Here is a 23,788-nt window from a genome sequence, read left to right as displayed (position 1 = left end):
TGACAGTGACCCTGAATAGTATTAAGATTGTAAGTTAAACTCGCAAGTCGAGCAGTGTTACATATTTCAGCAGCGTTGAAATAGATAGATACTACAATCTTGATGGATTTGTTTTATCCTGAGTGAACAATAAAAATGTAGATGTGCTTGACACTTGAAGGTTGTAAATTAGAACATGGTACAAATGGTAATGAAGGTGGTACTCTGGTACTTGAGAAAATATTTCTAGATTGTTATTTAATGGCAGAACATTATACAGTAAAACCTGTGAGAGCCGGAACTCGCTGGGACTGCCTTGTTTTTCTGGGTCTTGCATGTTTTCCGTCTTTGACAGGGTGCAGTCTTGCCACTTTTCTGTCGCTCGTTTAGTGGAAAATATTTGAGTTTTCCTTCTTTGACAGGTTTCTGCCTTACACAGGCACTGGCTTTTGCAAGTTTTACTGTATTTTATTCCTGTGTACTTATATGTAAAGGGTATATTATACAGACATAAGTTAGCATTGTTGTTGTTAGGTGCTGTCGAGCTGGTTCTGACTCATTGCGACCCTGTGGGTACAAAAAAACAAAACACTGCTCGGTCCTGCACCGTCCTCACAATTGTTATGTTTTAGCCCATTCTTGCAGCCACTGTTTCAGTCCATCTTGTTGAGGGTCTTCCTCTTTTTTGCTGACCCTCTACTTTACCAAGCATTATGTCCTTTTCCAGGGACTGATCCTTCTGATAACACGTCCAAAGTATGTGAGACGTAGTCTTGCCATCCTTGCTTCTAAGTTAGGCATTGTAACTAGTTAATCCATACCTGCTATATGTTGTAACATGCTTTGGGATGACAACACAATCCTTTTCATGAAGGAAATGTTATCTCTAGACTGATCACTCTGTATGTTGTACCTATTACTAATTAATTAGTTCTATAATATTATTTTTAGAACAAGAATTCCACGTAAATTCCTTTACTTGGATTTTGAATTCTTAATTTCAGAATTCCAGCAAATATTTTCTTCTTCAGGAGTGAACCCAAGACTGCCATACATCAACTTCATTTGTCTCTCAGCCTGTATTTCAGAGACTCAGACCCAGTGAGAGCATGGCTGTCAACTGTTAGGAGTAATGTTTGATTGTAGCGAATCACTTCTGACCCCTTCCCTTGATCACGTTCCAGGCTGCCAGGATATCGCAGATGAGTTCAGAGCACAAGAGATTGATGGACAGGCCCTTCTTCTGCTGAAGGAAGACCACCTCATGAGTGCCATGAATATCAAGCTAGGCCCAGCCCTGAAGATCTGTGCACGCATCAACTCTCTGAAGGAATCTTAACAGGAACGTGAGGCTTTGCGATAACAGCAGTTTTACTCTTCTCAAACAGACTTGTAAGGTAAAGGCCCAAGTCGGCCTGGAATATTAACACTCGTTGTGGTGGATAGCCAAGCACATTGGGATCTCCGCATCAAATAAATGTTGGCATTTCTTCTACAGATGAAATAATTCATCATACATTTTAATAATTAGCCAACATTGGTGAAATTAATTTTACAGGTTACATGCATCAGTGAAAGACTTGTTATAGAAGGTCATAATATTTTTCAAACAGACACATTGTACTAGATAATTTTTTTAAGGGTGATGTTTGCATTAATATAAAGAATCATTTTAAAAGTTATTTAATGATTTACATTTCTCCTCCTTTGATTTGTTTTTCTTACACGTTTTTGTACCCTGTTAGTTTTTTAAAGGTTGTCATAAGAGCTATGTTATGGAATAATTTAGGAGTCCAGTGACTAGCGTTGTATGCAATGAAATATCTATGTGCATTTTAACAAAACGAGTCCTTTAGACAAATGCTGTGCCTATAAAAAGGACTGCATTCTAGCATGAACAGTGGTGATCCGGAAGTCGGATGAGTTGGTTTCTATCCTGAACTTGACCAAGAGTTTGGCTTGACTGAGAAAGTTAGTGTTCTCTCATTTTTTTGTGCATGTAGAGCAGTGGTTCTCAACGGGAGGGAAATTTTGCTCCCCAGGGGACATTTGGCAATGTCTAGAGACATTTTGGTTGTCATAGCTGAGGATGGGGGCAGGGAGGAGTTGCTACTGACATCTAATGGGTAAAAGCCAGGGATGTTGTTGCTAAACATCCTCCAATGCACAGGATAGCCCTCTACAACAAAGAGTATCTGGTCTCAAATGTCAGTAGTTCTGAGGTTGAGAAACCTTGAAGTGGAATGAGGAGTGTTAATTATTGCTCTTTTTCACCCAAAGGGATATTTTGTAATGATAGAATATAATAAGAAATACATATACAATGGGAGTATTATTCAGATAACGTCAGTGGTGTGCTAAACTTTTTTTCCTCCAGTTTTAGGCATACTAGAAAAAGAGGGGACAATCTCCATTATGAATTGGCCTATAAAATAAGGACTAGCTTCCAAATAAGTTGACTCTGAGAAAGTACTGATTGACATTAATTATCTTTCATATCTCTGTGCTCCTCTGCACTGAAGGGATAATATGATTATATCTTATGAACCAGTGCACAGCCTTTGCTGGCAAGGAAATAGTCTGCAGAGGATATGTGGTTGTTCTTTGGATTTTTTCTAATGTTGAACATGCTGGGTCTAGCTAGAATGCACATTCCTTTTTCCTTTACTAAACCCTTGCATGCTTCCTGCAAAGCACTTACCAAGTGGTATCTCTCAGATCTAATTTTGTATGTACATTTTTAAGGAAGACATTTTAAAGCAAAATCTTTCACTGAGCAAAGTTATATTCTATAGAATTACAACACTTAAAACCGTTCGTGGGAGCCTGGAGAGCTTTACATTGAAAATTTTATTTGAGAAGATTATGCAGGTTTTGTTTTAATCTTTTCATATATCTTTACCACATAACTGAGATATTTTAATAATCGAGGGAACATACAGATACTTGGCGGAAATGCAGTAAGTGGAGAAAGAATCCGTGAGTTTCAGTCATCTCCACTGCTCTTTTCAGAAAGATTGTGTTGAGCTAGAAGAAGACTAAAGATGTCAGTACAGACGTCACAGATTTTTATCTTTTGGCTTTGTGTACATTAGAGAATGTTGATTATTTTTATACAGAAATACGGCAGGTAATTTTTTTAATCTTTCAGATGCCTCTTGTTTGAATGTATGCTTTGTGAGATTCTTTTGTGTAGTAATGGTTTTTTTAAAAAAAAAAAAAGTTTACTGATAGTGTAGGGTTAGAAAGTGTAATATAGTATAAGGCTCATGTTCCAGACCTACAGTAGCTTGTGTCTATGTTACATATTTCTTTATGTCATATTTTAAATATTGGATTAAAATTTCAAGGGAAAGTAGGTACTCTATAGTAAGTTTTCATTCATTAGTTGTCAGTATACTTGACTTTGGAATACAATTTCCCCTCATCTTTTTTCAGAATTTCAGAACACAAGTATAGGCTAAGCATGAGATGGCCCGCTATATAGGTGGTGCACAGAGGAAACTCTCCCCTGGAATTAAAACTTTATCACAGATAATCCACAAATAATTAATACAAAATTGATTATTTGGCATTAGACACCCCTAGCAATGATTATCTCCCATAACTCTATTATCAATCAATAGCCTTTACGGTGTTAACTTTTATTTACACCCTCTTCTGGTATTAGTCATTAGGTACTTGTCAAAAGTCCCTGTGCCTACCACTGTGTTAAGTATCCAAGAGGGGCTTACAAGAGACGTTTCTGTTTGAGAGTGTCCTGTAATCTATTATAAGAGCAGTACAGATTTTCCGTTGTCCCCACTCAAAATATACCCAAAAAATACACTTGTTTTTTTTCAAGTGAATTGTGTTATCTAGAAGTGGTTCATTTGCTTTCTTCATCTTAATTCCAAAGCTTCCATTATATTTAATGAACATATAGATGATAACACTGGTGACCACCTCTTTCCTGAGCCTCAAGCACAGTTGAAGCCATTTAGTAGGTGATATATAGGTGGGGAGGGTACATTTATTTTCATTTTCTTTCATATTACTAGTTGTTTTAGGATTTTGTTTGGGGGAAGAGAATGACAAGCAGAGAGGGGACATGGGAGAATCTTCCTGTTTTTGCCAACTAAATTTGCATTTTCTGATATCTTTTAACTGATGCACTCTTTTCCCATTGGGTGGAAAAACACAAGTTTGAAATTTTATTTCCTTTAAGCTTTCTTCTCCTAGGAAAGTAAACAAGCTTGAGTGAGCTGGTTCGTAATTTTTACTTTTCCTACGACATTAATTTTTATCAAGCACGCTTTGTGTAGGCATACGTAAAACACAGCTGTGCAGCTTTGATACAGTCAGCATAGGGTGGGACAGAGTGTTATCCCAACACCTGTCACCTTCTTAGTGGCATGTAGCTATTTACATGATACGTTAAATTTGCCATGGCATCTTCTAAACAGAAGTTTGTTTGTTTTCCTTGGTTCTGTCACCCAGGGGTAGAGAAGGTGGAATGGGTGCGAAGAAATGTTAGGAGAAGCTTGAGAATGGAAAAGAGGCAGACAAGAATCCTCCCACTTCACTTGGTCTAGCCCACTTCAACACTGAACAAATTTTTGCACTTTTGAAGTGATTATTTATGTTCTACCTAGTTTTAAAGAGACATGATTTTCTTCTTTTAGGCATCCCACTGTATCTTTGTTCCTGGTCTGCTGAAACACTAGAACTGTATGGAACAAGTGTTGTGACCACGCCTTTGAATAATTCTTGACACAGCTCATCTTCACATAACAAATATGAAATCATTATAGTCAGATATGAGTAAAAACAGTTTTGGAAAGAATAAACTATTATGATGTATGTGAATGATGCTAATCCTAATAGCTGTATCCAGTGGATGAAATTCCTGGCTGGACACAGTTAAAACATTTTAAGAGAGACATTTTCAACAGAATAGGCTGGTTACATTTTGTGGTTTGAAGGTTCGCACTCTTGGGGAGTGGTAGGAACAAATGCTGTTGGTGCACAACTGGCAGTGAGCGTTACCTAATGGCGTGAAGGGCCTCACTCTCTTTACCTCCACTAAGTCTCCCCCAGCCCCAAGAAAACTCTGCCTGAAAACTTTCTTCAGAGAGAGACCTATGCCTGACAATGCTCAGAGAGGATTTTGCAGTGGGGATCTAGGGAGCAGCAGGGGCCAGACTGTGTGGTACCTGACAGTCATATGTCAGTGGCATCTTTGGGCAGTGGAGACTGGCCTATCTATGCAAAATGTGTGCTTGGCCTATTTCTTGTGCACCATATATAACTAGCTGGGCCCTGAGGGGACTTTTCTGGGGGGAACAATAAAGGAGAGAAGTGAAGAAGGAGGGGGCTGATAGGAGGAAAAGCATTCCAGACCTGAGAGGCTGGTACAGTTAACTAAGTGAGGTCATGTGGTATAGATACGGCCTTTGTCAGTAGTTCAGAATAATAAATTGTATTTGTTGGATCCCAGTTATAGCAATAAACAGGTTGTTTTTATTATGTCAAGATCCACCTGTAATCAAACTCATTATTTCACTCTCTGTATCAAGGGAGCTTGCGCTTTGGAGCATATATAGTCCCCATAGTAAGTTATTCATTTTGTGTAATAGAGTTACAGAGGAGTGCCATTTTCAGATGTCACAACTGAATCAACCTTGTAGACTGTTATAAAGAAGGGCATTTTAAAAATAGTATTTCATTTGTTAGGTTGTGTCTCAGTTGAGAATTGGGTGACTTAAGAGCTATAGGTTTCTCTTTACTAGTCTGGATTTCAGTAAACACATGCCTACCTCTATTTCTTTGGTGCACAGCAGTGTGGATCAGGAAGTAAACTGTTTAACTGACATTCATCAATATTGGTCTTTTGTAAAATTAGAGCATTTGATTTCATCTCAAAGATTGTGATTCAGTTTAGATAAGCACAAATACAGTATTAAGAAAAGTAAATATGTACTCTTACTAAAATTTAATTTCAACTTGTTAAAGCTGTAAATCTTTTTAAAAAAGTCTGGGAAGATATTTCTCTTTTGTTAGAGGTTCATAAAATATATCAGTGTGCAGTTTCCTTCATGGCAGCAATACAAGCCATTTCTTCAATAAAAAATGTTTAAAATTATCTTTGGAAAAAGTTTCCTAAATTTCTAAGAATTTTCAAAGTTTTATGTATTATTTTTTATAGCTTCTTTAACCTATTTAAAATTAGACTATGAGAAAGCCTTTTTGAAAGTTGTAAAGCACTAAACCAATACAGTTATTACCATCATATTCCAGAGAAAAAGTCTTTTGCTGAACTTTGAAGTTCCACTTTAGTAAAAGTAGATTTGAGGGGAGTTCATCCCCTCCTCTTTAAATCTGAAGCTCAGCTTCTCTAATGAAAATTCTTCCATTACGCTTTGTACTTTTGGAGCTAGATTTAAACACACACACACATGGAACCTTTTGGGGAAGTTTTTCCATGAATGTATTATTTGCTCCCTTTTTATAGCTTCTGAACTTTTATGGGAAATACAAATGGCAGTTTTAATCTCAGAGGATTGGAGAAGCAGTACAAAATGAGGTTCTGGCTAATGCTTTATACTTTAGAAAAATATTTTTTTCTACTGCCTTTCACCAGTACAACTATTGCTCTCACTGAGTGACACTGGTGGCATTCAGTATGAATCCACAGAAAGAAAACCTGTGCAAAAAAATAAAAGGCATTGTTTAAAAGCAGTATAGTAATGAATGATTCTTAATTGGAAGAAATTAATAGAAATTTAAAACTTTATAGTAACGTGGTATAGCTTTAAATAGAAGAGCAATCTAGTAAGTCCTTTTAGACCACCTATTTAAACCAAGTCCAGTAATCTTCTGGATTGACAGTAGCCATCATTTATTGGCTTAAAAGTTACACTTCACAGACTATTATCATTGTTAAATCCATGTTTTGTGGAGCTTTAATTGACAGCGTGAAGACATTGGTGTTTAGAGTAGAGCAGTGGGGCTTATTGTCATCTGTGAAATAAACATCAACCTGTTTTAGAAAGAAGGAATTTTAAGTCTTGCCTCAAGTAACCAGAAGTGTCCAGTGTTTAAAATCTTTGTTTAGATTGCTTTCTTAAAAGTAATTCTTCTCTTTTTCTTTGTTTTAGGTAGTATTAAATGATGAGTAAATAATCTTCTTCCATAGGAAGTAATAGATGACCATGATCAGTGAATTAACTTGAAGAGTAAAGATAAAACACCCTGGCCTGCAGACTGGGGTTAATTTAGCTGTGTGTGACACTTGGGCAATTACCGTACTTAGCTTTTTTACCTCAGTGTCCTCTTCCGTATTTACAGTATGGTGTCTCTGTTACTCAAAATTTTTATTTTGGTTTAAATAATCTTTAAGGCACCTTCCAGTTCTAAAACTATGATTCTAGGCCACATAGTGGGGTATTTTTACAGTTGCTCCTACTTAGTTCTTTTTTCCCTTTTACTGGTTCATATTTATATTTAAAATTTTTGCTAAAAGATATTTATTAATCATCCATTTCCTGGGTCACACAGTCTTTGTTCTTCTAAGAATTAAGGTAAAAGATTCATACAGGCAAACAAATGAGGATATTTTTCTAAATGCTACTTGCTAGTTAAGCACTGAACATCTGAACATTGCCATTCCTGCATGTATTCACTCATCCAGCAAACCATTTGAGCACTTACTATGTGCAGTGTGTACCTGTACATAACTTAAAGAACTAGTATAAGTGGAGAAAATTTTCCCAAATAAAATTTTGATTTATAAATATGGCTTAGCAAGACATGGACATAATGATTATCACTTAATATGTTGAATGTAAACTTGGAACTGAGAGGGAACCTGCTTATGCACTGGGGAAAGGATTAGATTTGGTGACATCTAAGGGGTCTGAGGGAATCATATCACAATTCCTAGGACACATTTCACAGACTAAACAGTAGTCAACCATATACCCAGTTAGGTTACAAATTTAAGGGTACCTAACATTAAGGACTTCATATTTTAAGACTGTTGGGATAGATCATATTTCACAGAATTATTTTGACACTTTAATCTGTTCCAGAGGTGTTGCTGTACAGGGCAAGTGACAGAACAATACCAAGAAGATGGTACTGACTTATACATTTTTAACTCCAAAGGCTTTATATTTAGCATTGACAGTGTAGCAACTTTTCAAAACTGAAAAAAGTCTAAAAGATTGCTGGGATAGGTTTTTAAAGGAAGAAAAAATAAACAGATTATATTGTATTTTTAAGGTTATTACAAATGTCTACTTTTTAAAGATGTATAAGAATCAGTAATGGAAAGCACATGTATTACATAATAAATGGGTGTTCTTTGAAGTGCAGAATTGGTAAACATAAACCAGTTCCACGCTTGAATTGACAGGTATTTGGGGAGTAAGCACTGAGTGGGAGAATGGATAATGAATTGGGTAAAGGTCCCTTAGGACCCTGGGATTCTGTGAATCACACTAATTCCTGTTGGCACAGCTTTAGATATGAACATCAGTTGATACCTAGAATCTCCAGGAAGATACAGAATGAAAGTAACATTAAAAAATCTTCCATGCATCATAGTTGTAGCTTTTTAAAGCAGGAAAATGTCCAAATAAGTGTTGGATTAAAATTTATACCAAACTGATTGGAAATAGGAATAACTGATATCCCGGTAGCCAGAGTCTGGGTTTTAAAAAACTATTGCATGGCATTTGTTAAAAATTACTTTTAAAATGTTTTAATTTACCTAATTTTTCAAATAGCTCATGCTGTTAAAGTAGTTATTGCATAAATACCTTTTGTCTATTATTCTTAAGTTTAAAAAGTCAACTGAATGTGCAAAGATGGTATCTTGGATGATGTCTAACTAGGTTCCCAATCACTTTGCATTCAAAAGCTTGGTTGTTTTTTGTTTTTCCCTGTAGAAAAAAAAAGTGAAGTTAAGTTCCAGACTGTCCTTGGAGTCGGGATTGTGCTGGTAGCTAAGGCTGCGAGTTGCGCACAGCAATGTACAAGGATGGCTGCCGACAGTGCGGCAGGCATTTCAGACTTCTTGGTTGAATTAGGACTTTTTTTCCTGCTTGCTGTTAAAATTTTTCTGATTGTCAATTTAACAAAGGCCAATTGTGGTTAACTTTTTGTTTTGTTTTTTAAAGCTTCAAGCGCATGTTAACTGATTTTTTTTTTCATTCCTCCTCTTGGTTCCTCCCATTGTTCTAAAACAGGACTTTCATATTATTAAGACCTCAAAAGATGATCCACCCAGGATGAACAAAGCAACACCAAGGGGAAAGAAAAGATGTTTTTATCTTTACAGGAAACAAATGTTAAGATTATATATAGATGTATTCTTTACATTGGATATTGTGTGAGAGTCCTCCTTACAAGAAATGAAATAGTTTTAGCACTCTTAGCATTAGAGTTCCTAGATTGGTGTCTGTAGCTACAGTTTTAAAATGTATAACCTAAACCTGAAGTTAATTTTGCATTATAAGAGCACACCATGATCTATGTAAAAAGATTGTCCATTTGGTGTATTTTTTTAAAAGAGAGAAAGCACTTTCATATTAACAAGTAGCATGTGTATGAATTTTAGATTTTCATATTTGTTGTGTCTGTATTAAGTGAAGTAAAATTGAACATTCAAATGTTTGTTGATGGCAACATTAACTATTAAATTAAAGCACCTTATACTCTGCTGCTTAAACTTGCTTGTAATTGCACCTTTGTTACCTGCACATTTTCATATAGAATATTGTTGTAACATTGCTTCATGTGGGTCTGGATGGAAGATGAGTGGGCCTACAGGATCATTTATTTATATTGTTTATATTACAATAATATATTGTAGATCCATTGTAAGTTCATTTCTTTACAAATAAAAGCCTCATCCATTTTGGCTGGTCTATTGAATAATTTTTTCTTGAAGCTTACGAGGCATGGGGAACCCTCTTTCTAAATGAGCAAGCAAATAATACTCTTCATGAGGGGTTTGAAATAGTTATAAATTCTCCTGGTTTAAAATTTGTGAAGAGAGTATAAACCTTTACTAATTAAATACAGTATATTTTGAAATATCTCAGTCTCGTGTTAATAGCCAATTGGAAAGATACAATCAGAGGAAACAGTAACACAGAAGTAGGAGGGGTCAGGGTTAGACATTCTAATAGATCTAACCCTGTCGTTCTTCAACTGTAGGATTCAGTTGACCTTCAGACACAATTGACTCTCTACATGGACTTGGTTTTTATAGAACAGTCTGATTTTCACCCCTATTTTCTCGAAGCAGTTTTTAATATAGTGGTTATTCCTCTGCCCTGCCAATGTCTGTGTTAACAGACCATGACCACTGGGGGGGGGGGCACGATTCATGCTAGTCCAAACACTCATCCACTGGAAGTTTGTATTGGAAGCTAGGAGAGAGATGTAAACTTTAAATAAGTATAATAAAAGTCCTGAGCTGTTGGCATGCAGAATGCCTACCTAACGTGGAAAAGCAAAACTGAAATCGACATCCACAGAGATTTCTCTAGGTAGGTTACCTGTTGTCTTTCCCAGCATCCAGCTTTTTCTTAGAATGGCTCAGATTGGGTTTGTATTACTTGCAACTCAAAGAATTCCTGACTAGTTATCCAACAACACTTCCCAAATTGCCTTTTATAGAGGACTAGTATTAACTGGGGATGCAGTGGTTAAGAGCTCGGCTGCTAACCAAAAGGTTGGCAGTTCGAAATCTACCGGCCGCTCCTTGGAAACCCTATGGGGCAGTTCTACTCTGTCCTATAGGGTCGCCATAAGTCAGAATTGACTCGAAAGCAACAGTTTTTTTTTTTTTAAAGTATTAACTAGAAAGACTTGTGTGGTCAAGTAAAATTAAACAGGTTTCTTTACTGTTGAACCTTCCCAGCTCCCTCAACTATGCTGTATGACTTGAGTGAGTTAATTTAATTTCTATGTTTTAATCTCCTCATAGAGCTGTGATGATTAAACCAGTTGCTGAATGCAAAACATTTAAAACGGTGCCTGACACGTAGGAAGGACTTCCTAAATCTTCTATTTGAGCTCCTTGTTCTTATAACTTGTTTTAGGGCATTTTTCAAACAATGGAAAGCAATCCACTTGTGGATCATAGACTCAATTTAGTGGGTCACAACCAGCATTAAGGAAAAAAACCCAAAAAAACCACTATAGAAGGTATCCGTGCATAACATGTAAGGGCAAGTATTGTGACATATACACTTATGTACATATTATAAACGAACGTGTATGGGTCATCAAATAACATATCTTACTATAGATGTCAAAAAAATTAAGAACCACCAATTTAGGAAATGCTGGGTTTAGATTAATTTTTTAAAAATATTTAAATTAACTTCTGTACCTGCAACATTTGTAAATGATGATCAAAATATCTATTCAATTTCATTCATAAAGTGTCTTCAGATTATTCTGCCATTCAAAGTGCTTTAAGCCAGTGTTCTCAACTAGGGGCAGTTTTGCCCCACAGGAAGTATTTGGTGATGTCTGAAACTTTTTTTCCCTACGTTTTATTTTGTTGTTACTGAGAATATACACAGCAAAACATACACCAATTTAAGTTTCTACACGTACAATTTAGTGATGTTGATTACATTCTTTGAGTTCTGCAACCATTCTCACCCTCCTTTTCTGAGTTGTTCCTCCCTCATTAACATAAACTCACTGCCTCCTAAGTTCCTGTCTAATCTTTTGAGTAGCTGTTGTCAATTTGATCCCATATAGTTCTTAAAAGAGCATAATGCTCAAGGCAGACGTTTTTTACTAGTTAACCTATTGTTTGGTTTTAAGGCGGTATTTTTGGTTTAAGGTTTAAAGATTATTTCAGGGCAATAGTTTCAGGGGTTCATCCAGTCCCCTTGCCTCCAGAAAGTCTAGAGTCCATGAAAATTTGAAATTATGTTCTGCATTTCCCCCCTTTGGATGAGGATTCTTCTATGGAATCTTTGATCAAAATGTTCAGTGATCGTAGCCAAGCACCATCCAGTTCTCCTGGTCCCGTGGCAAAAGAGGCAGTTAGCTACGCTCGTTCCGTATCTTCCTCCTATTCCTGACTCTCCTTCGTCGGTTGCACCAGGTGAATGGAGACCAATTGCTGTGCCTTGGACGTCCACTTGCAAGCTTTTAAGATCCCAGGCACTATGCAACAAACTAGGAGGTAGAACAGAAGCACTAAACGTTATTAGGCCAGTTAACTGGGATGTTCCATGAAACCATGATCCTAAACCTCCATACCAAGGAAGCAAATCTTATGAGGTGTTTAGTTGTACATAAGCAGCTCAGCAGCTACTCTTTTTTTTTTTTTTTTGGTCATTGTTGTAAATCTATCACACAGCTTTTGCCAATTCAACTTTTTACAGGTGTACAACATATTAACAGGAATTAAAATAATCAGCTGTGGAACCCTACCCTTAATGTGATTTTTCCATCACCATTAACCCCCCTTTTCCACCCTACCCCCCACCCCCAATCCTGGTAACCACTAATAAACTCTGGTCTCTGTAAATTTGCATTTTCTTGTCTTTATGTAAGTGAGATCATACAATATTTGTCCTTTTGTGATTGGCTTATTTTGCTCAGCATAATGTCTTCAAGCTCCATCCATACTGTAGCATGTGTCGAGACTTCATTTCTCCTACTGGCTGAGTAGTATTCCATTGTGTGTACCATATTTTCATGCAAATAACGTGTGCTTTCTACCTTTGTTTGCCAACTGCACCCTCCCCCTGCAAGGTATTTTTGTAAGCACCGCTACGTCATTTTTTTTACATGTTGTTGTAAAAAAAAAAAATTAGCATAGCACACTTAGAAAAATACCTTGTGGGGGGAGGGTGTGGTTGGCAAACAAATGTAGAAGGCATGCATTATTTGCATAAAAATACGATAGGTACATTTTGTTTATCCATTCATCTGTTGATGGGCATTTAGGTTGTTTCCACCTTTTGGCTATTGTGACTAGTGCTGCAATGAGCACTGGTGTACAAATCTCCTTTTCAGTCTCTGCTTTCAAGACTTTTGGATATACACTGTATTTTATGCAAATAGCATGCACCTTCTGTGTTTGTTTGCCAACTGCTCCCTCCCCCCACGAGGTATTTTTGTTGGCACTCTGTGGTAATTTTTTTTTACAGCAACATTAAAAAAATGGCATAGCAAGGCTTGTAAAAATAGTGAGGGGAGGGAGTGGTTGGCAGACATGGAAGGCTCACATTATTTGGGTAAAAGCACAGTACCTAGGAGTGGAATTGCTGGGTCTTTTCTATTTTTAGTTTTTTTGGGTACCGCCACACTGTTTTCCATAACAGCTGTACCATTTTGTGTTCCCACCAGCAATGGATAAGGGTTTCAATTTCCCCACATCCTTGCCAACATTTGTTTTTAATCTTAGCCACCCTAGTGGAGTGAAATAGTATCTCATTGTGGTTTTGATTTGCATCTCTCTGATGGCTAATGATGCTAAGCATCTTTTCATGTGTTTGGTGGCCATCTGAGTGTCCTCTTTGGTGAAATGTCTATTCAAGTCCTTAGCCAATTTTATGGTTTTTTGTTAAGTTGATTAAGGTTTAGATAGTTTGGTTATTAGATTCTTGTCCGATATATGGTTTCCGAAGATATTCTCCCAGTCAGTATCTTGTCTTTTCACTTTTTTGGTAAAGTCTTTTGATGAACAAAAGTTTTTAATTTTTATGAGGTCCCATTTATTTATTTATGCTTTGGCTGTTTGTGCTTTTGTTATTAGATAAACCATTGTTGAAAGCTAGGCCTGACAGCATTACCCCTGCTTGTTCTTCTAAGAATTTTATGGTTTTCGTTTGCACATTTAGGTGCTTAATCCATTTTGAATTTTTTGTATATGGTGTGATGCATGGATCCTGTCTCATTTTTCTGCATGTGGAAATCCAATTTTCCCAGCACTATTTTTTAAATTTTATTGTGCTTTAGCTGAAAGTTTACAGTGCAAATTAGTTTCTTATTCAAAAATGTATACACAAATTGTTTTGTGACATTGGTTGCAATCCTCGCAATGTGTCAATACTCTCTTTTCCCTTTACATTCTGGGTTCCCCATGTCCATTTGTCCAGTTTTCCTGTCCCTTCCTGCCTTCTCATCTTTGCTTTTGGGCAGGAGTTGCCCACTTTTTTTTTTTTTAATTGTACTTTAGATGAAGGTTTACAAAGCAAACTAGCTTCTCATTAAACAATTAAATACACATATTGTTTTGTGACACTGGTTGCCAACCCCACGACATGTCAACACTCTCCCCTTCTTGACCTTGGGTTCCCCATTACCAGCTTTCCTGTCTCCTTGTCCTTGTCCCTGGGCTGGTGTGCCCATTTAGTCTCCTTTTGTTTTATGGGCCTGCCTAATCTTTGGCTGACAAGGGTGAACATCAGGAGTGACTTCAATACTAAGCTAAAAGGGTTTCCGGAGGCCACAGTCTCGGAGTTTCTCCAGTCTGTCAGACCGTAAGTCGGGTGGGTGGGTGGGTGGGTGTGTGTGGGTGTGTGTGTGTAGAATTTTGTTCTATGTTGTTCTCCAGCCCTATCTAGGACCCTCTGTTGTGATCTCTGTCAGACCAGTAAGTCTGGTCTTTTTGTGTGTGTGTGTGAGACAGAGTTAGAATTTTGTTCTATGTTGTTCTCCAGCCCTGTCCAGGACCCTCTATTGTGATCCCTGTCAGAGCAGTCGGTGGTAGGTGGGCACCATCTAGTTGTGCTGGACTCAGTCTGGTGGAGGCTGTGGTAGTTGTAGTCCATTAGTCCTTTGGACTAATCCTTCCCTTGTGTCTTTGGTTTTCTTCATTCTCCCTTGCTCCAGACGGGGTGAGACCAATGGAGTATCTTGGATGGCTGCTCACAAGCTTTTAAGACCCCAGATACTACTCACCAAAGTAGAAAGTAGAGCATTTTCATTATAAACTGTTATGCCAATTGAGCTAGATGTTCCCCGAGACCACAGTCCCCACAGCCCTCAGCCCAGTAATTCAGTCCCTCAGGAGTCTGGATGTGTCTATGGAGGTTCCATGACCTTGCCTTGGACAAGATGTGCTGGCTTCCCCAGTACTGTGTACTGTCTTACCCTTCACCAAAGTTACCACTCATCTATTGTCTATTTAGTGTTTTTTCCTCCCCTCCGTTCCACCCCCATAACCATCAAAGATTGTTTCTTATTGTGTGTAAACCTTTTCATGAGTTTTTATAATAGTGGTCTCATCAATATTTGTCCTTTTGTGATTGACTTATTTCACTCAGCATAATGCCCTCCAGATTCATCCATGTTGTGAGATGCTTCACAGATTCATCATTGTTCTTTATCATTCCCAGCACCATTTATTGAAAATACTTTTTTCTCCATCGAATGGACTTGGCACCCTTGTAAAAAATCAGTTGACCATAGATGTGTGGATTTTCTGAAGACTGGTGATTGTCACAACTGGTGCTACTGGCATCTAGTGCGTGAAGGCAGGGATGCTGCTAAACACGCTACAATGCACAAGGTTGATGTTTTTGTGTGCCATCCAGTCCATTCGTTCATAGCGACCCTATATGACAGTAGACCTGCCCAAAGGGTATCCTAGGCTGTAATCTGTATGGAAGCAGATTGCCAGGTCTTTTCTCCCATGGAGCAGCTGGTAGATTCAAACGCCAACCTTTTGGTTAGCAGCCAAGTGTTTAACCATTGTGCCACCAGGGCTCCATAATGCACAAGGTAGCCCCTCACAAGACAATTAAGAATTATGTGACCCAAAATGTCAGTAGTGCTGAGGTTGGAAACCCTGCTTTAGTTTTACAGTGTGATGCATTGATAACGTGGTGACATGACATGCAAGAATGTGACATATAAGTTACAAATGAAAATGAATCTGCTATGTCAGGAAAGAGATGTAGTCACTACTCCCAATATTCTGTAGGGTGAGCAACCCAAACTCCTTTCTCCCAGGAATATCTGTATTAAGAACAGGGATATATTATAAAAATTAGCTAAGTTTAAATTGAGCTAACCTTTCTCTTACAGAATATTTTTACCAAATCACTATAAGAAAATGATCTTAATTTTGTTGCTTTGAATTTAATAAACATGTTTATTTAGGTTCATATCTTAAAGCTGGCCCTGATTCTCAGATTTACATAATAGTTTGCATCCAGTGCTTTTTGGGTAACACAAACATCAATATGGCCAAATGTCAGCTCATTCCATGTTCGTATTAATAACAAATTAATATTTGTAATAAACATTCCTGAACAGGTATAAAACATTTCTTGGAATTCTTTTGTTTTTAAAATAAAACACTGTTTAGCAAATAATATCATAGCCTCAAAAGACACATTCTAAAAAGGTACAAAAGTTGGAATGGGGGGAGTTTCAGTTCAGTTCATATTTAGTTCTTCACGTTGTTGAGGATTAAACCCTCAGAGTCACCACCACACCAAGATGTAACTAAGCATTTTATATATCCTGAGTGCTCATTCACTCCTGTTTATAAAATTATGATTCTTCTTGTAGTCGTCGGTTTTGATTAGTTTTAACATGGCAACATATATTAACAGATTATTATAGATATAGGCTTTTCAATTTTCTCAAGATTATGAATTCTAAGTGGAATGAAGCAGTATTTCCAGCTCACAAATGGATCCACAGGTAATGTGATATCTCTTAAATTAAGCTTGTGACAATTAAACCAATAAACTGTAGCGATGAGAAAACTATTGACAAAGTACAGCCAGGGAATGTTCATCTCCATATAAGCTGGAATCTGTACTTTAAGTACAAGTATGATTATTTGAAGTAGTACAAACGGCAACCAGGTACTGAGAAAACAGATAAGGAGCTTGGGCAAGAGTAGTTTTTTACAGCTCATGGTACTAGACTGGGATGAAAAGGGAAAATATAGGATAGCCTCGTTCATATAGGAAGTTACCCTAACAGCCTGTACCAAGGTAACAACTTCTGACCAAGTGGTTATTAAAACCACAGATAAGATTATCACCATGGAAAATGAGAGCCAGTAGCTCTGAACACTGATATAGAAAGGACATTGATAAGGATAAGCATTCTGTGCATTCAGGCTTTGGGAGATAGCTGGATCTCCCAAAACATAAGCAAGGACTGAAATCCAAATTAAAATTACTATAAAGAAATAAAATAATTTTTGACATTTATATGGAAGTTTGGTGGTTTTAGACAAATTCAGGTAATAATCTATACAAGCTATCAGGAAAACTGGATAATGCAAAAAGCCGTAAGTAAAGGAAATAATTTGAGTTAATAGGCAGATGTGGTATTTAGTAAACCTAATGCCTAAAAGTACAAAATCCCTGAAATAGGATATAATGGAAATGTTTACCAAAAGGAAAAGATCAATGAATGCCAGTGAAATGCAAAAATATCCCATAAAATTTTGATAGGTGTTTTTTCTTCTCATTCCTAGGGTGAGGATATTTAATAATGTTTTCCCAAATGTAATCAAGAACAGCAGACTGCTAACATTTAGGGGCTGGTGTGTTTGATGTACCTGGTACTGAGAAGAGCAGTTCTCAGAAGAAAGAACAGTCATAGTTAAATTTTAGAAGGCCCGCTGCAACACATACAAGAAAACACTGCTTCACTTTATTTTCAATCCCTGCCAAAAAAGGGGAAAGAAAAACTTGATGTTATCTTGCTATCTCAATTTCAAAATTTTACAAAAACAAGCATCTCTATTTTCAAATATCTAACCCAATCATGTTTCCAAATAATTAAACAAACAGGAATTTATACTATTCATAGTATTTTAAGAACATAAGATATGGTCAAGAAGAATTAATGTGTATATTCTGGTCCTTTTTTGAGACCGAGATGGTCTAGAACCTCCAGATCATTAACCCAAAATGTCACACTAACTTCAACCCAATTAATAACTTGAAAAAGAGGCAGAGAAATACTTTTAGCTACTCGTTGCTGTCAAGTTGATTCTGACTTACTGCAACCCTGTAGGACAGAGTAGAACCGCCCCATAGGGTTTCCAAGACTGTAAATCTTTATGGAAGCAGACTGTCACATCTTTCTCCTGTGGAGCTGCTGGTGAGTTCAAACCACTGTGCTTAACCAGTGTGCTTAACCAGTGTGCTTAACCACTGTGCTTAACCAGTGCACCACCAGGGCTCCTTTTTTACTTTTATCTACTGGAGCTAAAACATTCCTAAAATAGCAGCCTGATAGTTAACAATCACTGAAAGCTTTAACCCAGTCCCCCTATGACCCCAGACAACCTCACCTATCCTTTTTTGTTTTAACAGTACTTCTTCAAGGGAAGGGCAGCAATTTCACCCGTGAAATTTAGAGGCAGTGCTTATACCACAGCAGTTTTCAGAATTTTTTTGCTGCAGGATTAATCTTCAGATTAAATCTTTCTCTGAAGCCCAAAGACAGAAACAAATGGTTCAACTGAAAATAAGAAGAAGGATGTATATTATGGATATGATCTTTCAGCTGTGGCACCTAGAGAGACAACAGAATGTGGGGAAGGAATGGGGCCTTTAATATGGCGATCTGAGAACATTAAGAAGTGGTAGGCAAAGGCAAAAGAACAGTGGTTGAAGTTTGAGTGATGAATGCAATTGGAAGCAGGAAAAAGAGATGATGAAACAGCAAGGTCAGAGAGGAAGAAATCAGAAGAGCAAAAAAAAAAAAAAAAAAGTTTCAAGGAATTTTTCCTAAAAAACAAACCACAGTTTACTCAAAGTCGTTTTTGCAAGATGTTCAACCAGTGTTTATAAATAGCAAAAAGATAAACCAAGTAACAACAAAAACAACTAAATCCCCACCTTAGGCCAACAACTAGAAATGAATTAAAAATGATACCTTAGAATGTACTATTATGCAGTCCTTAAAAATGTTCTTTAGGACAGAAGAATTAGTTTTCACTCTATCCTTCCTAAACTTAAAATTTTGAGCCTTGTTACATGTTTAAAAAAATGGTATCATGATAAATATCCACAATATGTTTAGTCAAGTGAAATGAAGATTATAAAACTATTCAACAACATGTCATCTAGTTTTTGTAAGAAAAAAAAAACTACATGTACACAGAAAAAACTAGAAAGGTATACAAGTTATCAATATGGCAGAAGTATACTTGTGCGTTTTTTGCTATTTCCTAAACTTTAAGAAAAAAATAAGTAAAGCAACATCAAGCCAGAAAAGTGAAAAGGAAAAAACAAAACAAAACTGGGCTTACCTAAAAGCAAATCGCTGACGATTTTAGGCTGCTATTTTAGACATGTGTTTTGGCTGCAGTAGAGTTTGAGGGTAAAGAACAGAAATCGGAGTGAGAGAAGGCTCAGTTCTGTTGACAGATGAATTACTCTCATGGTCATAAATGTGTCATGGCATAAGCTCACTTATTAAGGTACACAAATACACACAGACACGTATATGTGAAGACAGTTATTAAAGAAACATACAATATCTTTTCATAACTATTGGTATAAAAGAACCAAACAAGTATTTTTCTATACTCAAACACACTAGTTTAAGTTTGTTTGGTGCCATCAAATCAATTCCAACTCATAGTGAACTGGTGTGACAGAGGAGAATTGCCCGATAGGGTTTTCTTGGTTATAATCTTTATGGAAGTAGATCACCAGGTCTTTCTCCCACACAACCTCTGGCTGGGTTTGAACCACCAAACTTTCAGTTAGCAGCCAAGTGCTTAACTGTTGTGCCACCAGGGCTCCCCTTTCCCAGAAGAGTTCTATTCCAGGTTTGATATACAAGGGCATAGAAACATAGCTGCCACCTTGACAAACACCACTGGCCTTATTAGTGGTGGTGTTTGGATGAGGAAGACTATATGAAGTCTTCCTGGTACCAAGAAAAAAAATAAACAGGCTTAATTAAAAACGTTTTTCAGGATAGAAGATTTAGTTTGCACTCCATCTTTTCTAAACTTGTAAAATAATGACAAATTTCCACAGTGTGGCTTAGAATGCAGGTGAGATGGGGGTGTGGGTTCATATTTATAAAGTAAATGTATGTTTAGGTAAAAATGTATCTTTAAGTAAAATAAATAAAAAAGAAGTATCTGTATCAAATGATAATTGTCTTTTATAACTGCTATCTAAAGTAAAGCTAAGGAATCTGGTTTAAGTCAGCAACATCCACTGGATATTTCCCAAGTTTCCACTTTGTCACTGGCTCTTGGGGTGGAGCCAACTGGAAGGCCACAAAAGCAGGCTAGTCCCTGGAGGAGGGAAGCAACCCTGAGTGCCTCCTAGGGTCTAAGAAAGGTCCTTAAAGAAGGAAGAGGAAGAGAAAGAAGGAAGAGGATCAATTATAGCCCTCAAAGCACCAATCAAGAACCTCTACAGAAGAGGATTTGAAGAAAGATGACAGACAAGTCTGAAATGCACTGTGTAAGAGAATCATAAAGCTGGAAGAAACTTTAGAGATGAGAAAAACAAGGTCCAGGGAAGATATGTAACGAGGCAATAAAAAGCAATCAAAAGGAAGTATACAGAAAAATAAGATAGATTTTGGTTGTTTTTCAATGATGCCTAAATGCCACGTTCATGGAGACCAATCAAGACTTTCTTAGACTGTACCAATTTTATATAACCTACCCTACTTCCCCCATAAATCACTAAATGTATTCAAAATTCCAATATTTTGGCTTTAAACCACCTCCCAGGACAGGACAAAAATCCTTTGATAGGCTACCTTCCCAAATTTTCTTTTGAAAAATATTCACAGTAACTAAAGGGATTCAGAGATTTATAAAATCGAACCCTTTTCCTGCATGATTTTTTGAACAACTCATAAATCAACTCCACGGCTTCATATGTAACCTAAAAAGTTAATGTGAAAGTCCTTTCCAAGGCATCTTTTCTCTTCCATGGACTTGCTTTGTGGTCTGGCCTGAATCAGGCCCAGTTTAGAAGTATTAACAGGACTTAGGGGAAACAAGTCATGATTTCTTTTCCTGACCCAGTCTCTGATTTTTGTTTATAATTAAATTAATTCTTAACAACACACCATACTCACCCTGCTTTCTCCATTGGGTCCTTGATGGCTGATGATCTTCCAATTTTATTTCTGTATTATCTCACTTTTGGTTCCTTGCATCTCATTTTGCTATACCAAAAATGCTATGTGAATAAGCTCTGTGTGAAAGATAGAAAACAAAAAGTAACCATCATCAATAATCATCTTAATGATTAATAACTGTGATTAATAACCATTTTAATGAGTCTAGTGTAAATGGTTCCAGATTTCCAGCTTAGAAAAACCAACTTTCTGTGGGATTGGGGCCAGTAACTAACTGCCAATATTCTTAGCTTCTTTTCAACAAAAGCAACACTTAAAGATTGGGAGTCCACTGAAGACCCTCAGATATGGGTGCATATGCCATGGCATTTATTTAAAGAAATCCTGCTTCTGTTGAAATAGGGAACCAGTTTAAAAAAATAATGGCATATCTACACAATGGAATACTATGCAGCTATTTTCTTAAAATGAGGAAATGATCCATGTACTGATACTGATGTCTCCAAGATACATTGCTAAGGAAAAAAGCAAGACCTAGAACAGTACATAGAGCACAGTAGCATTTGTTTAAAAAAGGGGAGAAGAAGAAGAATATATAATCAAATATGCTTCTATATATACATAAGAAAGCCCTGGAAAAATACTTAAGAAAAAGTCAGAAATAATTATTACAGGGGTAGGAACTTGGCAGATGGGGTCATAGACAGGATGGAAACATAAATATATGTATATATTTCCTACTATTAAAATTCTCCTTACCACATGAATGTATAAAGTGTTCAAAAAATAATAAACTGAATTAAGAAAAAAAGTAAGCTACCTACAAATTGGTACAACACTGAACTGTACAAAATGGTTTAAGTATTTAGTTGTTTACTCTGAAAAGCTTTTAAGTTTAAAAAAAATAATTAAAAAATTAATTTCCAATGTAGAATTCTATACTAGTCTAAATGGTCAATTATGTATAGATGCAAAATAATTTTCAGATATGTGAAGTCCCAAAAATACTTGACTCACATGACTTTCTTAGGAAGTCAATGGGACACCCCATCAAAATGAAGGAATAAACTAAGAAAGAGAAAGCTAGGGAATCCAGGAAACAGGATACCTTAGAAAAGAGGAAGCTGGATCCTTAGTTGGGAGAAGATTATCTGTGCACTTATCTCAAGCACACAATCTAGCACATGGCTCTGGGAAAAATCTCTTCAAGAAGATGGAAATTCCAAATATCTCCAAATATAATGAAAGATTTATACAGTAGGGAAGAGTTTGTGGTTGAATTAGTGATGCCGTTGAGTCGATTCTGACTCATTGCGACCCTACAGTACAGAGTAGAACTGCTCCAGAGGGTTTCCAAGAAGTGGCTGGTGGATTTGAACTGCCCAGTGCCTTTTGGTTAGCAGCCAAGCTCTTAACCACTGTGCCACCCGGGCTCCCATACAAAATAATGGGCTCCTACAACTGATGCACATTAGACTGGATGGCATATGGTACAGGTAGTCCCTGACTTACGACGTATTTGTTACAATGAACCACACTTGTAACTGTCTTTTTTTTTTTTTTGGTACATCTTATTGTTAGTAACATGTACTACATACAATGTTGCAGCACATAATTTGCTGATGTTATCATTCTCATGCCAACCACCAAAGACAAATAAAGATCAAATTTATAAAGATACTGATAATAAAAGGCAAGAGTAATGAAAACTAAAAAAAAAAAAAAGAGGTATTCTACTACATCAGAACCTACTTATGATGGAGTCAATGGAACAAATCTCTGTCATAAGTCGAGGACTACCTGTAATAAACAATAATTCTCATAAAATATTTTAAACTTTAAAATAAGAAAACTTACAGAGATATTACATAGCCATTTAAAATAATGTTTTTAAGGACTATTTAAAGAAATGGAGAATTACTGATAATATGGAAGAAAAAGAAGCAACATAAAAAACTATTTGTGGTTCAATTAAATATTGTTTAAATATGTGTGGACTGGATGGAAATACACCAAAGTGTTAACACTGGTTATCCCAGGTAGTGGGGTCCTATAAAGACTTCATTTTTTCCCTACAATGATTTTTTGATTTTATAATCAGATAGTCACTTTCCTAAAGAATTACAATACTATTACTTTCACCCAAGAAATTAAACAGTAACACAATAATACGCTCTAATACACAGTCCTATTAAAATTTCACCAGTTGTTCGAATATTGTTCTTTATAGCTTTTCTTTTTAAACTCAGGATCTAATCAAGGATCACACATTGTACTTAGTTGTCATGACTTAGAACCGTTCCCTGCCTTTTTTTGGTCCTTCATGACAGTGGTATTTTTGAAGAATCTAGGGCAGTTATCTTGAAGAATGTCACAAAACTTGGATTTGTGTGGTTGTTTCCTCAATATTACATAAACATTTGTGGCAAGAATACCATCTAGATGATATGTCCAATTTGATCAGTTTTCTCATTACTGGTCATGTGAAGGTAGATCACTTGGTCAAGGAGGTGTCTCCCATATTTCTCTATTGTAATCTTTCTCCTTTTGTAATCAATCAATAATCAATCTCTAGAGTAACACTATGAGATTGTTAGAATATTTGTTCCACAACATTTCACCCAATAGTTTTAGCATCCATTTACTATCCTTGCCTGAATCAGTTACCATACTGAGAGTTGCAAAACAGTGATTTTCTAATTCTAGGATTCATTTTGCTTTTATGAGCTGGTCCCCTCCC

At 36.6% G+C, this 23,788-nt stretch overlaps 2 protein-coding genes across 15 annotated transcripts in view; one reads left to right on the top strand and one right to left on the bottom strand.

Moving 5' to 3' along the window:
• Nucleotides 1–3,218, top strand: part of PHC3 (polyhomeotic homolog 3) — an 89,237-nt gene extending 86,019 nt beyond the window's left edge. For 6 of the 7 annotated variants that reach the window (XM_023737896.1, XM_023737898.1, XM_023737895.1 and 3 more), the window contains one exon: nt 1,164–3,218. In XM_023737896.1, the coding sequence (XP_023593664.1) occupies nt 1,164–1,318 (155 nt within the window). In that variant the 3' untranslated portion in view covers nt 1,319–3,218. The remainder of the gene's footprint in view (nt 1–1,163) is intronic. The other variant, XR_002825182.1, reaches the window with a different exon arrangement.
• GPR160 (G protein-coupled receptor 160) overlaps nt 1–23,788 on the bottom strand; it is a 79,543-nt gene that overhangs the window by 18,369 nt on the left and 37,386 nt on the right. For 5 of the 8 annotated variants that reach the window (XM_023737905.1, XM_023737909.1, XM_023737906.1 and 2 more), the window contains 3 exons: nt 21,046–21,164; nt 18,278–18,447; nt 16,086–17,644 (listed from right to left, as the gene is read on the bottom strand). In XM_023737905.1, coding sequence (XP_023593673.1) covers nt 16,565–17,578 — 1,014 coding nt within the window. In that variant the 5' untranslated portion in view covers nt 17,579–17,644; nt 18,278–18,447; nt 21,046–21,164 and the 3' untranslated portion in view covers nt 16,086–16,564. Of the gene's footprint in view, nt 1–16,085; nt 17,645–18,277; nt 18,448–21,045; nt 21,165–22,800; nt 23,776–23,788 lie in introns of those variants that run through there. The other 3 variants (XM_023737911.1, XR_002825183.1, XM_004383454.2) reach the window with 3 other exon arrangements.

Source organism: Trichechus manatus, unplaced genomic scaffold (assembly GCF_000243295.1).
Source record: "Trichechus manatus latirostris isolate Lorelei unplaced genomic scaffold, TriManLat1.0 scaffold00110, whole genome shotgun sequence".
Lineage (NCBI taxonomy): Eukaryota > Metazoa > Chordata > Mammalia > Sirenia > Trichechidae > Trichechus > Trichechus manatus.
The sequence above is the reverse complement of the archived record's forward strand: the minus strand, read 5'-3'. Positions and strand labels throughout refer to the sequence as shown.